At 39.4% G+C, this 15,933-nt stretch overlaps 1 protein-coding gene and 1 long non-coding RNA gene across 5 annotated transcripts in view; one reads left to right on the forward strand and one right to left on the reverse strand.

Annotated features, from left to right (window-relative positions):
- The window catches only part of LOC138625223 (uncharacterized), a 417,346-nt gene that overhangs the window by 191,590 nt on the left and 209,823 nt on the right, over nt 1–15,933 (forward strand). The window lies entirely within an intron of this gene.
- smarca2 (SWI/SNF related BAF chromatin remodeling complex subunit ATPase 2) overlaps nt 1–15,933 on the reverse strand; it is a 57,448-nt gene that overhangs the window by 22,197 nt on the left and 19,318 nt on the right. For all 4 annotated transcript variants that reach the window (XM_069705980.1, XM_069705977.1, XM_069705979.1 and 1 more), the window contains 10 exons: nt 13,677–13,840; nt 11,944–12,010; nt 11,728–11,838; nt 9,008–9,250; nt 7,236–7,349; nt 5,777–5,881; nt 4,579–4,665; nt 4,107–4,153; nt 1,936–2,102; nt 107–270 (listed from right to left, as the gene is read on the reverse strand). In XM_069705980.1, the coding sequence (XP_069562081.1) occupies nt 107–270; nt 1,936–2,102; nt 4,107–4,153; nt 4,579–4,665; nt 5,777–5,881; nt 7,236–7,349; nt 9,008–9,250; nt 11,728–11,838; nt 11,944–12,010; nt 13,677–13,840 (1,269 nt within the window). The remainder of the gene's footprint in view (nt 1–106; nt 271–1,935; nt 2,103–4,106; nt 4,154–4,578; nt 4,666–5,776; nt 5,882–7,235; nt 7,350–9,007; nt 9,251–11,727; nt 11,839–11,943; nt 12,011–13,676; nt 13,841–15,933) is intronic.

Here is a 15,933-nt window from a genome sequence, read left to right on the forward strand (position 1 = left end):
TCAAAAGTACTGCAATCACTACAAACAACATACAGACCACTTCTATAATAATTCATCATGTTTTATCGGTACGGATTATAATAGGAAAATGTAACGGTGGACGTACCTGGTGAGGGTTCCAGTCACTGTCAAAGATGACGACCGTGTCGGCAGCCTGCAGGTTGAGGCCAAGACCTCCGGCTCTGGTACTGAGAAGGAAGATGAAGTACTGGGATCCTTCCTCATTAAACTTCTTCAGCAGTAACGCTCGGTCCTCAGCCTTGGTGGTCCCTGAAACATAAAAGATTTGTACTCTTATTCTTACATTTTAGCATCTTATACAATGCAGTATTTTTTTTTTTTTTAAAGCAATTGCTTTAAAGCAATTATCTGAGTTGGCTGGGCCCCACTTTGCCATTACTCCAGAAGAATATTTAGTTAACAGTAATAGAAACGGTTATTAAATACACACATTGGAGATTTCTTTTCTAACCTGTAATACTTTCTGTTCCAATTCGTTATGTGGTTATATGTCGTCAGAAACACATCTTTAAATGCAGAGTTTATTGAGTTTACTTTGAACAGTCTGCTTGAATTTCTTCTTCTTCTGATCCAGAGTGTATCATCTTCAAGAAAGTAAAAATGTCACCTGTATACCGAGTCTCATCTCTGACCAATTATACTGTTTCAGAGGTGTCTTCAAAGGGCATGTGGTGGCCCTAATTAAGCTGGGTCAAAATGGAATTGTATACATCTGATTAAATTATTCTAACCAAGAGGTTCACAGTCCACCGCTGCACATCACAGATAACTCTTATAATTTAGTTTCTTTCTATGAGTGTCGTGCAGACGGTGTAAAAGCTGATTGTCATCCACTGTTTCCTTAAATTTCTTTCTTTGGTTGGGCACCATTTTATAAGCTTCTCTCAAAATTTTGGACAACAGCCAAAAAGCAAAACACAATAAACTGTGAGTGAGTGCAGGGCGATGTGAGGCCTGCGCTCAGTTCAGATGTCTTCGGGGGTAATGGTCTTTAAAACGAGGGACACGCAAGTAACTGGACTTTTTCAAAATTGAGCTCCCTTGGAAGATCTTTGTTTGTTTGTGCTGTTTGTTTGCCGAGTGCTGCTACCCGTTTCACTGCTGGGGAAAAACATTTAATCTGTCGCTCACACTCAGCAGTCAAAGTAAACGCGAGTGAGAAACAAATTTGCTAACATGTTTCACATTTTATTGTGTTTTTCGAGAAGAGACCAGAAATAAATCAATAACATCTCAGCAGTGAACTGAGGTGGCTCATAGGATTGCCTTTCGTTTCAGATGCTCAGTGCCAGCATCATGCTGGACGGATGCGATGGGAATTCTGTCTTGCTGAGACATGTTTACACAGCGCTTTAAACAATAACGGATCGAGAACATAGAGTGGCACTTTCTAAACTAAGTCTAAACATTTTTTCAGGTATAAAGTATGATCTGGCCCTTGACCATTTGGTAATTGCTAATTATGAGTTAAGCCGTATACTTTTAGATTTACCATATATATATTTTTTTGCAATCAATATGAGAGAAAATGTATCACTGTGCTGGAGTTGTTTGAACTACAGAAGCAGCTCATATTTTGGTTACAGAGTTTAAAAGGATCGTTGCCAGCAGCTTGCAGAGAGCACTTTAACCACAAAACAGGCATGTTTAAATTTGGCCTGTTATCAAGTTCCTTATGGATTCACGATTACTTAGTTCCCTTGAATGTATACTGACATGTTCAAAAAGTAAAGCGTAGCTGTCAATAAAGAAAGCCCCACTGCAACACTGGCAGGCTGAAGTAGACAAAACTCGGAGAATTGGATTCTTTTAGCTGATTCCCATGAAATTAAATGTGCACAGGTCACCTTCGATATCAATCCATAAGATAAACTCTGGACACCTCTCACTGATGTGCAGTTTGGGCCAGCTTACCGTCAAGACGTAGATATTGAAAGTTGCGATGGCCGAAGTAGTCCTCCATGATTGTCATGAGAGTCGTCATCTGGCAGAACAGCAGGACTCTGTGGTTGGTGGCGTGCAGCTTTGGCAGGATGCGATCTAGGAGCTCAAACTTCCCAGAAGCTCGATACAGATCGGGCCTGAGTGGAAATAATGAAACCAAAAGTGTATCATCGATTATCATTAACTAGAGTAATTATTGCAGCGACTGCGGGGTCTCTGGTCTGGCAGCAGTTAACGGTGTATATTGGAGAATAATTAATGCCACGACGCTGATTTTACAGCAGTTATGGCACCGGCAGCCTCTTTATATTGTTTCTGTGATTTTTATTTTCCCTCCATCCTGAAAGAACATAATGAAAAGTCAGCTTCAATAAGGCTACTTATTTCTGATGGTGAGCAAAATCAATCATTTTCAATCAGTCTTGCCTCTCCTGGCACCTTCATAAAATCACAATCTTATAACCTCGAGCAAATTTCATAGTTACATTTTATAAGCAGGAGGAAATGTAATTTGTGTATTTATTAACTTCGATGGGTTCATGATATCCATAAGCAATATGGAAAAGACAAACCACAGTTCACTATTGTAATTAATAAATGATTCCTAAAATCATTTACAGTTGGCCAAACACATCTTGTGGCTGGATGTATAAGTTTTACAGGTTTAAATTTTAAAGCAAGTTACAGAATATCACGATCACACAGGAATGTTCAAATGAAAAAAACAGACAAACTACATCCATTTTAAGGTTTGAAACAGGAGCTTGTATGAAGGTGGTGATTCAGAACTGCCTCAACTCAAAACACTACTGGATTACACACTTTTGTGAGTATTAAAACCATCATGTGGGAATGTGGAAATCCTCCTGCCTCAAGCATTCGATCGAGAGCTCAAGTACAAAAATCGTCCAATTATTTTCCTCCCCGAGAGGCCGAGATAAACGTATACCAATGTAACCCCGTTCTTTTAATACGCTGCACGTTCTTTTGAATCATGTCGTGCTGTCTTTGGACCTCAGATCACATGTCTTGTTCCTGTCATTACATCTGGTTGCTTCTGTAATTTTGTAAAGCAGGTGTGACATATTGTGATCTATATGTGGCAGGTCAAACAAAAAAAATAAAAGTCCACTGCTTCGAACCCAAATCTGAAGCATGATAGTAGAACGACAACAGAAATATGAAGTGCGAAAGGACTACAACAGGAATTTTTACACCTTCTGTTTTTGGTGAACTGCTGCTCTGAATAATTGCTGAAGTACAGCAGAGATGTAGCAATTAACTGCCACACTGGCTTTTCACAAGTGAACAAGGTTTTTCCAATATTTTTTCCAATGAGCTCTACAGACACTGAAAAACAAACTGACAAATCGTGTCAATGCCACTGCACAGTGTTGCAAATAAAATGACATGGCTGCCAAATCCATTTGTTGGACTTGATGTGTGTAATTTGTTTAAAATAACAGCTCAGAGAAAAGCCGGATTTCTATAAACCAGCCCGTCATGAGTGGATGTTTTGAGTTATTCAAAAATCTCCAAATATAAAGGAAAGCCATAAACAGAGCTCTTCTTCATTCCATGATCAGAAGGTGCCTCAGAGGCTGCGCTTATCGTCTTCATTTAAAAGCAGTTTGAAACATCTGATCATCGTTGAGCGTGTAATTTCCTGGTGACACTTTTCCCGATAGTCCAACATATTTTTATGACTCACTAACATAAGTTTGGAAGCAGAGATACAGCAAGTTTTTTCTTAATAGATGAAAAACACATTGGCCTTCACAATATCAGCAGCCATGAGTCCTTGGGTGGACCTTAGGTGGAAGCTGTTGTATGAATAATATTAGAATTAAAACAGCTAAAATAATGGCAAATATGTCTCCAAAGCCATTACAATTATCGAAACAGACTGTATATTAATAAACACTTTCATTAAAGCAATTTTGATCAGCTTCCAGTGAAAGAAAGTGATGGAAGCATGAAAGTTGTTTTCATTTTTATTTTTTTTAATCCTGCTACTTGATTGACAAAAAGCAGACTGATGCTGGACCAGGACTCTGTCACTTCTAATGGTTACTACTGTTGGAGGATTTAAATACAGAAAAATGAGGTGTGTAAAGGACAAACCTTTTTTGTTTACTTACCCACTGATGATGCCGTTTGGATAGCCCAAGTGCTCAGCGAAAGATTCCTGTGTCAGACAACATTTACTGATTTAAATAAGGAGAGGCTATTGCATTAATCAATCAATATTTTAAATGTAGCTTTACTGGGAACAGATTCTGAACTAATCTTGAGAAAAAAAAGTGTGATGTCAGGCAACATTTTAGCTGGGTGATCTATGAATCATATGTTTGACAACCTTCATCGGATCTAAGGACGGATCCTAAATGTTAGTGAGTGTAAATGAGCACAGATCATTTGGTTAAAATTCTGGTCTGGGAATGAGATGAATTTCTTATATCATGCAAGAATTGCAAGGAAGTGAAGTTTTAAAATGCCTTCAGTTTCAGTGATTCAATGATTATTTATTAATGTATAAATAGCTTTTAATTAGGTAAATGAGACAAACATGCGTGTGTAGAAAATAATATCAATTAATAATTCAGCACTCACCTCAATGTGCTGGAACATGTAAGGATGGTTGCAGATCTTCTTCAGCTGCATGATGGTGTTCATCAAGGTCTTCGCTCCTCCTTTGCCCTGGAAATAATTATTACACAGATAAAAGACATTTGAAAGAAATTCCCGATCAAAACAGTGTCTCTCGTCTTGATGTTAATGTAAACATCCGATGGTTGATTTTCTTTTTTGTGGATAATGAAAACAAGCTGTGACCATAATTTGAAACTATCATCACCCTTTACGTGTATATGATGAACTGGATGTATAAGTAATCCACATTCAGATGTAAATAATATCTTCCTTAAGGAGCAACACTGTCACTCACTTTGAGTCATAATTGCAAAAAAAATTGCAAAATACAGTAAGACCAGTATTCACATCTTTTAGCTCTGTTTTTGGTCTCTACCTATTTCTGAGGGAAATATATCTTTAGCTTCTAATTACTTGTGTGTTTTCACCAGGTAGTCGCTAACTGTGTCTGTCAGCTCTGAGGTGATGATCAGATGGCGTACACTGGGGTTTTACAGCTTTATTTGCTGCCTGATTAACGCTGCCAGAAATGAGTGAATCCAAACAGTAAGGTCGTGGACTGGACAGCTAAACAACAAAACTGAAAGACGTTCTGAAGCACCATAAAGCCGAGAGGACCAGCAGACTCTGTAAGTTAATCACAACAACCGACAAGTATCGAATGACACAGCTGTGAATTCAATCCCTGTACGTTAATCATGACGAGCAACCTCATTCACACTATCACACTGTTTTCACATTGATATGATAAAAAATAACTCTTTGCTGCATATTCAACCGACTTCGTTTCATCAGGAAGTATTGGCAGGTAGCGTAATAACATGATATAAACACTTTGAGGGCTGCTTTAAACTTTTGAGATTTTGGAGCAGTGTATTGCTGCTTTTCCTCCGGTAACAGACATTCTGATGCACTCACGTAAGTGATGCTAAAAGCTATAATGTAGCATCAGAAGTTAAAATGAAATCCACAACATACTATTTAGCAAACACAACATGATGCTCTGCAAAAGCAGAGAAGAACTACAGTTATACAACAGAGTTTCTGATGTTAAAGAGTAGACAACAGGAAAATATCAAATGGCTCCGTTTGACAGCACGACACAACCTGCTAAAACAAAGACAGACAGTGAAACCACAGGGGTCTTGGTCATGTTTACCTTTTTGTCTTTCTCCGAGCCATCAGTGAGGAGGATGCCTTTCTGCATGTGGCGGTACAGAACCTTTTGGATGGCAGACATGTCACATTTTATGACATACTCCACCTGTGTGAATGACAATAAAAACAAATCCTTAGTGGCAGCATGTGGTGTCCTTTCAACAGTGAGGATGTTCGAGCTGACAAAACATTCTTTATAGTCACAGTCACATCATTGCTGACACCTTTAGAAAAAAAAATGTGAAAAAGAAAACCAAAGGCAAGAGAAGTGAGGAAAAGGAAGTTACACTATTTGTCCTTCCAGTAAAAGTACAAAAAAAGTCTCGAAGGTGAGTCTCTCAGGTACAAAGTCGCGTCCTTCACAAACTTTACATCTTCTGAATAAATTAATGTTCTGAAGAATATGAAAGCTCACAAGAAGGCTAAGTACAATTTCCTGTTTGTATCCATTCAGTTAAGATGATGTCGCCATTGTCAGATGAAATTCGAGTCCCACATTGTATAAACTCAGATTTCAGTTCTTCTTAGGTTACAAAGCAGGTCATGGTGCTACAAAATACTCTGAAAGTGTCAAAACTGACACAAAAACTGAAATCTGACCTGCCCATATTCAGCCTGTTACATTTACACTTTCAGATTCATGACACTCAGGACGTCAATTGTCCAAACCTTTAGGTAGAAGAAAGCCCCAAGCATTCATTTAATCACAGAGCTAGCAAGCTACAAGTCTTCAGCAAACCTGCAGTCAGTCTGAGCATGTGTCACCTACTGTGGAAAGGAATCAGCCAATCAAAAAAGAGGTTCAATATCAATCAACAGCCTTAGAAGAGCTCCAGGGAGAAGCTTTAGAGAGATATAAAACTATACTGAGATTTTTTTTTTTTTTTTTTAATGGAACTTAATCTTTTCATTGACATTAAAACTTCAAAAAGTGTAAAATATGGGACAAAAAGTACTTTTATTCCAGCGTGTAACCTCTAAAGAAGACTGCTTTTTTGAAGACTGCAAAAACATTCAATACATGTACACCTGGGCCACAGATATTATATGATCGTCATGAGAAAGCAGCGCATATATTTCAGATGACTGCACAGCTCTGACATGATGGTCTCATGTCCTTAATTAACATTGACAGCTAAAAAAAAATAGCTTCAATTACTTCCTAAAGCGAAGTTGTTTTCAAAATCAGCAAAGGTGGTGCCACATTAAGAGTGTCCTGCCCCAAAGTGAATATAAACATACTTGCATTTAAATTGGCGGTATGTGACCTTGAAATACGCTAGATAACAGACACACACACGTGCATTACATCATTTTCCCTGTTTCGTAGCTGTCAATGCTGATTTGTAACGTAGTGATTTCAATAAGAAACAGTAAAAGTTTTCTGCGAAGCAAATCGTGCAGCAAATATAAATATGCTACATCAAATCAAAGTAGAAAAAGTTTGGTTTTAATCCCACCTTCTCGGGCAGCTGAGACTCCACCTCTTTCTTCAGTCTGCGTAGCAGGAAAGGGCGGAGCACTTTATGCAGACGGCGGATAATGAGGATGGTCTCCTCCTCATTTAGGTCGACCTAAACAAGTCAGAAAGAACATGTGATCATCCCTCGCAGACTGTTATGTTCTGCCGACAAGGCAGATGGTTGAAGCAGTTGACATGTTGCTGACTGCAGCTTAACCCCCGGACACAAACAGGATACATTAGAGATGGATCAACAGTTTGTGACTATGCCTTAATCATGGACGTATCAAGAAGAAATAGGTACCGGATTAAAAGATGGGGCTTCATTCATTCTGACTAAAGTTTCAGAGATGTCCCACACACTTCCACAACATAAAAACATGCAGGCATTATTGTCCTTCTCCATCGAGCCCACAGGGGCCGAAGGGCAACTGAGATTCCCACCAGTCGAGTCGACTGACTTCTGGTTGGCTCCTCCGACGGATTCTCAGAAAACACGACAACAGTTCACATAACACCTGTCCAGCCAGACAACCAATCAACTGCCGCTGCGTTTTGACCCTCAGGGCCACTGTAGAAAGGCAGAGAAACAACAATGGAGCGTAAAGAGTGTTCATTTCCATTGAATTTTTTGGTTATGGAAGCTTGCTGCTCATCTACCACTTTCCAAAGTTCCAACACTTGATATTTGTTTGTATTTTTCTTTTAAAAGAGAATTATTAGTCGGAGTTCAACCAGAAACACATTTGTAAACTTGCAAAACAGTGTAATTTGAAGAAACTGGCTAGCTGGAGCTGTGAAGGCTTTGAGGTTTTGTTTTGTTCTCGTTTCTTCAGCTGTTTGACTTGTGGTCTGAAAAAAAGCATTTATCTTTTTTGTTTACAGCAAATTGGGTCCATACGTTTCCTCCACCTCTGATGCCATCTGATGGTGGACAACTCAACATAGTGATCCGCATACAAAGAGGGCAGCGCTGTGTCACAAGTTCCATTTGGTACTTGTACCAAAAAAACAAAACAAAAAGAGCCTGACTCACCAATAAGTATGCTAATTCATAAACGACCTTCTCTTTAACTTTCCTCCGGGGAGAGAAAATTTCCCTGTGGTAAATCATAATGACATTCATTCATATTCAGAATACTTTCCAGGTGTTAATTGGGTGCGTAAAATAAACCTCTTATGCCTGTAAATGGGCTTTGTTATACCAATGGACTGACTTAATTTAATGACTTAAATAACTTTCATTTGCTTCCTTTTCAGGAGAAATGACCGTTGCAACTACTGGGAAGGAAAAAGTCAGAGGGAGAAGTGATTTGAAGACAGACCAATTTGTGGAAACCTTCTTCGATGATGAACGGTACAGACAAGATCAGAAAAATTAGTTATTTTAAACCTATAAATTTGCAACTAAATCTCCAAGTAAATAAATGAAAAAGGGACAAAGAGCTTCAAGCTGTTTTTTTGTGATGGGGAACATCAATTGTTGTTTTTTGTTAATGTATCTTTAGATTTTTTTTCTGAAGAAATACACATTACTTTGGTCTTCTCTGATTTTTTATGAAATTCATCAACCATAAAAAGCTGTTGAATCTAATTACTAACAACAAAGCATAATCTTGGATGCTTTGTTGTTGGTGTGGTTATGGTGTTCAGTATAAACAAGACAAAACCAAAGCAGCATAATAAAATTCGCTAATAAAATGTGCTGAAACTAGTTGACCAACATAATGACCCTGCAGCTGATCAGGATTTAAGACTCCAGGCGGTTACCCTCTCTCCTGTCATGGCGAAGGGTGCGTTGAACCACTGTTCGAAGGTGCTGCAGCTCTTGAAGATGGTGGGCAGGAGGAAGTTGAGCAGGGCCCACAGCTCGGGCAGCTTGTTCTGCAGTGGAGTACCGGTGAGGAGGAGGCGCCGGGGGGCCACATAATGGGTGTTCAACACCTGGGTCAACTTGCAGTGGTGGTTCTTCATGCGGTGACCTTCATCCACAATCATGTACTTCCAGCGGATCTGCAGGTGGAAAGAAACTTATTGAACCCATATTTCTACACTTTAGAAAAGTGTAAACCCACAGACCCCATCTCCAAATTTGCATTCGAACTAATTCTGACAGCAGAGGAGCTCAGGAGTTTCTGCAGAGAACACGTTTTTGATTTTCTACTTTGACTACACAACAATACTGAATACAAATGAGAAGCTTCTTACGCCCTCTTTGATGTTTATGACTGTTTGTGGGCACAGTTTTTCCCTCTTCTTTATTTACACGGCACCCTTTATGATTACTCTGTGAAGTATTTGGGCTCCTTGTTGCAAAATGCTCATTGTTTTTACTAAAGCTTCAAAAGAAATGATAGAACTCAGTTGAATTTCAAAACTGAAATCTTACGAAAAGTACATGACTAAATAGGGCTGTACAGTTGCCATTCATCGATAGTAATTTGGGGGATGTTTTGGACTTTCTAGCTAATCAACACAGAGACCACTTTAATATGTTCACCTGCTAAGGATCAGCTAAGACCCACTCTGCCTTGCAGGGCAGCTTCAAACCGTGGACTGAACACTGTGATTAAGCCATAGTTATGCAATAGTTCAAGCAGTTTCTGCACATTATCAACCATACATTCATGCTGCACAACTTTCGTTCAATGTCTTTCCAAGTAACTATAAACACAACATAACAACACTCTTGTCGGAGAAAACAACCAACAACGACCATCTGACGGCCTTGATGTCATTATTAAACAACAACTAACTACCAACTAACTACTACCATACAGACGAGCTGCATCCACTGCATGTATAGTTCCTCAAAAATGAACGATTGTACTGATGTATGTGTGATCCAAGGTATATCTTCAAACTAAATAAAACTAAAACTAATGCTGTAGTTTTTTAATGCACTGTCAGCATATGAATGATTGTGATCCAACTTTCCGGTCGCACACGCTCAGAACAGCTTACACAGTATCCGCCATCAAAAGAGCATTACAAATATCAGAAAAAAAATGTTTCAAGATACTGAAGCTTGAGCATTAATTCACAAGTAAAATAGACCGCTGACACACTCCACTAACAAGTCTCCCTGGGAAGTCAATACATCAATTACACTTCAAACAGTGTGCTGCTGCTGCTGCTGCCAAGGTTTTAACTGGAACAAAGAAAACAACTGACTGCACATATTTCAAAAGTCATACTTGCTTTTTGTTTAGTTTAATTGATTGTATTATTTGGCAATAAAGCTCCTGGTGGACTTGCCCCCGATTATAATGTCATGTGCTGCTGTACTATGCTGTATGTCCCCAGGAGATCCCCAGACTCTCTGGTCAGACAAGCTCAAACAAAGACAGATGAAGTGTGTCGGGAAATTATTTTCCATGTACTTATTTATATATATATATATAGAGAGAGAGAGAGAGAGAGAGAGAGAGAGAGAGAGAGAGAGAGAGAGAGAGAGAGAGAGAGAGAGAGTGGCTCGACCACCAAGAACAAATTTGTCATTTGAGAAGCGCCTCTTCGTGCCTCTTTTCAGTTTCTGGTCTTATTTGTTTGTTGGTGCATATATATATACTGTATATGGACCCGAGCTGATGGTGTGCACTGGCAAATTTAGTGTGAATTGGACATACAACACATTTAATATTAATGAACTTCAATAAACAGGCAACCGGTAGGGAAATCTCGCCGCGCAGCCAGAGTTCCAGAGAGCATCGCAGCGGACAGAGTTGAGATTAGTTTGTGAAGTTTATCAAAACTGGTCAAACTCCCAAAGAGATGACTCCCAAACCAGCCCGTCCTCCCTCGACTGCAGACACAGCAGTGACCATCGACTGTAAAGTGACTGATGTCTGTTCTTCATTCGTTCTTAACTTCACTCACTATTTTGATGTAAAGAATATTAGTAAGATATTATTGAGTTTATAGTGCATTTCTATTGTAAACATTTTGTCATATTTCAAATATAAATATTCCAAGAAGAACCAATGAGAGAATTGATAAAGAACCTGGCTGAAAAGTTTTATTTTATTTTAATACCCATCCCGACAAAGGCCTGCTGACATCCAAAATTCACTGAAAAGGACCACAACCCCCGAGTCTTCAAGAAACCTGGGAAAAGCCTGAATATAGGAATAACACGAGCCAGCTAATCATATTGCCGAACGGGCAGTTTTGGACACCCGACACCGTTAATATCAATAAACTGTAATAAACAGGCAGCAGCAGCAGCAGCAGCAGGGCGTAGACACGCCACCCAGCTGCAGTTCAAGAGAGCATCGCGGCAGACATGCTCGAACGTGTCTTCACCAACGTCCAGGACAAGCTGTTCTCAAGAAAGCTACACAGCAATACCACAAGCCAGCCAATCATAATGCCAAAATTTGCACTAAATTTGGATGGAAAACTGACAAAAGAGGACATGTGTGAAGACTGATCTGTCACCGTGAGGTGCAGGGAAAAAAAGGGTATTAAGCAAAGAGGATCACTTTCACCTTGGCTAGTATGTGCTTGTCTTTGATGATGTATTCATAGGTGGTCAGCAAGACATTGAACTTCCCGCTGCGGAGCTGAGGCACAAGCCCACGACGCAGAGCGGGGGTGCCCTAATATGAAGGAGACACAAAGAAAAGACAACTCTGTGTGGTAAACAAGCAAAAAGCAATCATAAAGTCTCAGAGGAAAATAAAGAGAAAAGAGATTTTTCTTACCTTGTATGAAATTTTGACCACAGAGGGTCCCCATTTATCCAGCTCGTAGACCCAGTTCGACAAAGTCCTGGGAACAAAAAATCAGCAACAATCATCGGACACACAAAAAGAAAGTGGATTTAATCTACAGCAGTTAAAAGTCACACTCTTCAAAGCCTAAAGCTTCAATTACTGTGGAGGAGTGCTTCAGAACTCGTACATACTACGACATGTAGAGGAGAGTCAGGAGTAACTTGAGTAAGCAATGAAATGTCTCCCATCAAGGTTCATAATGTACCTGATAAACAGCAGCGGGGGAAAAAAAAAACTTTTAAGTGGCCTTCAAGTAATTTTTGAAAGGGTCAATTTGATTACCGCTTACAATTAGAGAATTTTCTTCGACAATATTTTTTTCAAAACCTGGCAAATATCTTTCTCCATACGTGTTCACTGTGCATGTTAAAAAAAAAAACAGTTGATTTGATCTCAGGCGTGCTCTGTTTCACTTCAAATTGAAGCGCTCCTCTCAGTAATAATAACAAATTCTGAATAAAACTATTATTCATTCTAATCCTTTAACACCTGCATACATCACTACTGAGCAAGAATACCAATTAGATGGAATGTGACATTGCACAAAAGGTGTGTGAGCACTGAGGGTGCTTTCACCAGCCATGTTTTACAACAACGTGAAGAATACAGGAGCGTTAAACGCACAAGAATACGAGCAGATACCTGGGAAGAGGAGTTTAAGCAACAGGCATTTAACAAACTGAGCCATCGTTGCTCATTGTTAGGTTAGGTTAGGTAGTTACTTTATTAATCCCCGAGGGGAATTTTTTCCGCTACAGCCTCATTTCAACGTGCTCTGTTAGAAACATATCACCTGCTTCACGTTTGAGTGATGTCATTTTTGGGGACACTAATGTGAATAAGACTTTTGAATCTTCAGATCTTACTGCATACGGCTGTTGTTTTATACGCTGTTCAATAAATATCAATACATATTGTAAATATTATAATTTTTGTGTGCAATGAAAGTTTATTTTCCTAAATCTTGAGACACCATGTTAGCGAGACAGACATTTCCCTGCTCATTGCTGTGCACAAATGTACTATACATACACTGTATGCTTGTTTCACAAGCTCTTCTTGTGCCAGCAGATATGTAGAAACTTCCTGATGGCACGCATTGTGAGCGCAAACACTTTTTTGCACTCTCTCGATCTTCCCTTCTACCACTACAACTCAATCCTAGGTAAAACAATGACTTTAGAACGCCACCTAAGATTAATTAATTTTGTTTTCCGAGGGCTTCCTGGAGCTCTTTTCATCCACACGTTGTTTTGAAGAGCTTTGCATTGTGGGAGAACACAACTGATGGGAACCAGCATTCTCTAAAATATACCCTATTTTATATACATACTGTTTGGTTTGAGAAAACGTCATTTCAAATCTTTTCCAGCATGAAAACCTGCTTAGGATAAGTACGTAGTGTGGATGATGGCCATCTGACTTCTCATTACCAGTAATCAGCTAAGTGTGAGTAACTGATACTTGAATTTGATCAGTGTCCCAAACAAGAAAGAGACTCCTGACTCTCCTGTTGTCCAACGCAGGCTGGGTGATTTCAGTTGACGGGGTAAGCGTATTTCATTCCAAAATAATTATCATGAGTAATATTTAACACTGTGCACAGTTAAAAATGTCATGACGTCAAAAAAGCCATGACAGATGAGGTTAAGAGTACTGACGAGAGGGGGACGATGATGAGATAGGGACCATTGAGCCTCTTGTACTCCATCAGGTAGGTGATGAGGGCGATGGTTTGGATGGTTTTGCCGAGCCCCATTTCATCAGCCAGGATGCCGTTTAGATTGTTATTGTACAGGGACACCATCCACTCCAGCCCCTGGACCTGGAAAACACAGACAAATAAAGCATGCCTCAACATATGCTTTCAGAGAAGACATCAATTTTAAGCTCTACTTCTTCTGCATGTGTAAACAGAAAACAAGAAAAAACATAAAAAGATCAAGAGAAAGAACTCTTTGAGCAGTGATGTGCCACATCAAGGAAAAGTACATTCTGTAGGTCTGAGCGCATGTCAGAGACAATCATTTTAGCTGGCCGAATTTGACTTTGCTTTACAGTGCAGGTATGACAATCGAACTACCAAAGGAAAGAGAAAGCTCTCCAGATGATGAAAATAATAAGAAGCAAAACCATGACTGTAATTTGTCATGGCCAGTTCTTTCTTGTTCAATCTCTTGCCACTTAGAGACACTAAGAGATTTAACAAGAGCTCTGAGTGTCCCACTAGACCAGGTAACAGCAGACCCCAATGACATCAGTAAGGTCTTTGTAATTAGTTTTACTGGCCGAAGGAGGGGGAGAAAAGTTCTGCACTGCAGCTTTTAAGTTTCTTCTGCATCACCACTTGCAAAAGCACAAACCTTTAGACGTGTGGATAGAAGTTAAAAGTTAATTTGACGTTTTTTAATATTGACCTTTTTCAGAGTCCTTCAATGTTATTGCCACAATGGCATTTTATATCCGTTTCTGATTCAGGTTTGGTAGAAAAATAACAACCGTGTTCGAGAATTTGTAGTTTGTCTGTGGGAAACAATCAGCTGAAGACAGTGTGAAGAACAGGAAAGGGCAGGAGGACACTGGAAGCAGAAACGGGGACCAATTACGACCTTTATGTTACTTAGCTACATGTCTGTCAGCTGTGTTAATTTTAGAGAAAAAGTCTAGCAGGGACAAAAAATAACTCGGCGTCGTCTTATATAAACGTGGAGCTTCTGTGAAGCCTTGTTGATAATTTAGGTTTGTCACTCAGATTGACGCTGGAGCTGCAGAGAAGTGATCCAATTATAGTGAAGGTGAAATCTCCCAAAGGAGTAGCCAACATATCTTATTTAAAGCCTACCACACCATAAATCAGAGCAACACTGAAATTGCAACCTGATTGGAAGGAATAAGAAAATGTTGGCTGCACTCAATTGCCGGTTTCCTATCTCTGGTTATAATCCAATTCCTCACAGCCATCGACACTGCAGAAAAGACAATAGTACAGAGTCACACTGGAAAAAAAGATGGCAGATAGATGTCTTTAAGCTTGACTAAGATTATGGCGCAGTCCTTTGCCAGCAGGAGATCTGTTTGGTCGCACACCCTCCATCTATGACCAAACCCACGTGACAGCCAATAGTTCTTCCACACAGGCACAAGAATAGTCAGGAACCCTGCATGATGAAAACCGATTAGGACGGACGGCGGCTGCTATTTATTCCACAGCTTTTTGAATGTCCACAGAAACATTATCACAAAAGAGAAGAGGCTAAAGTCATCATCCTCCTTTCTAATATTCTTTACTGCTACTGAAAAAGAAAAACACATTTGTTGGGCTGTATCCGTTACTTTCATTATCAGCAAATTTGAAGATTATTTCATTGATTATCTCATAAAATGCTTCGTATATGTCCGAACGTGGCGGCCCCGGCTGTGTTTTCTGTTGTAGGTCCTGTGACTGCCTATTTGCTCTGCGTTCTGATACCCATACTACCATACTATTTAGAATTCCATAAAAATATTTAGTATGTCCCGATACATAGTATGTATGCCAAAAATACCAGGATGTCCTACTGCATCCGGTCGTATTCGGTAGTATTTATTAGTATGCAGGCCAGCACGTTTCTCTGGTTGTTCTGACCCACTTTTTTGGGTTTTTTTTTTTTTACAAAGATTTGGACCAAGCGATAATTGCAGATTACAATTACATTTTCTTTCTCTGGTTATTTTAGGCCATTGTTATGGTGTAAGTCTAATAATAGTTCAGTAATACACAAATACCTCATGAAGAGCCATTTATTGGCCTTGAACATTAGAATATATAAATATCACTGTTAATCGTCACCTTTGCTGCAAATCAGAGCTCTCCTTTTTAATTTAGCCTAAAAACACAATGTGCCCACAGTGGTGCTGAGGTGTTTGGCTATGCAAATA

The sequence above is a fragment of the Brachyistius frenatus genome, unplaced genomic scaffold (genome assembly GCF_029030835.1).
Source record: "Brachyistius frenatus isolate BFR_SWC_R1_liver_20210118 unplaced genomic scaffold, ASM2903083v1 Contig_60, whole genome shotgun sequence".
In the NCBI taxonomy this organism is placed as follows: domain Eukaryota; kingdom Metazoa; phylum Chordata; class Actinopteri; family Embiotocidae; genus Brachyistius; species Brachyistius frenatus.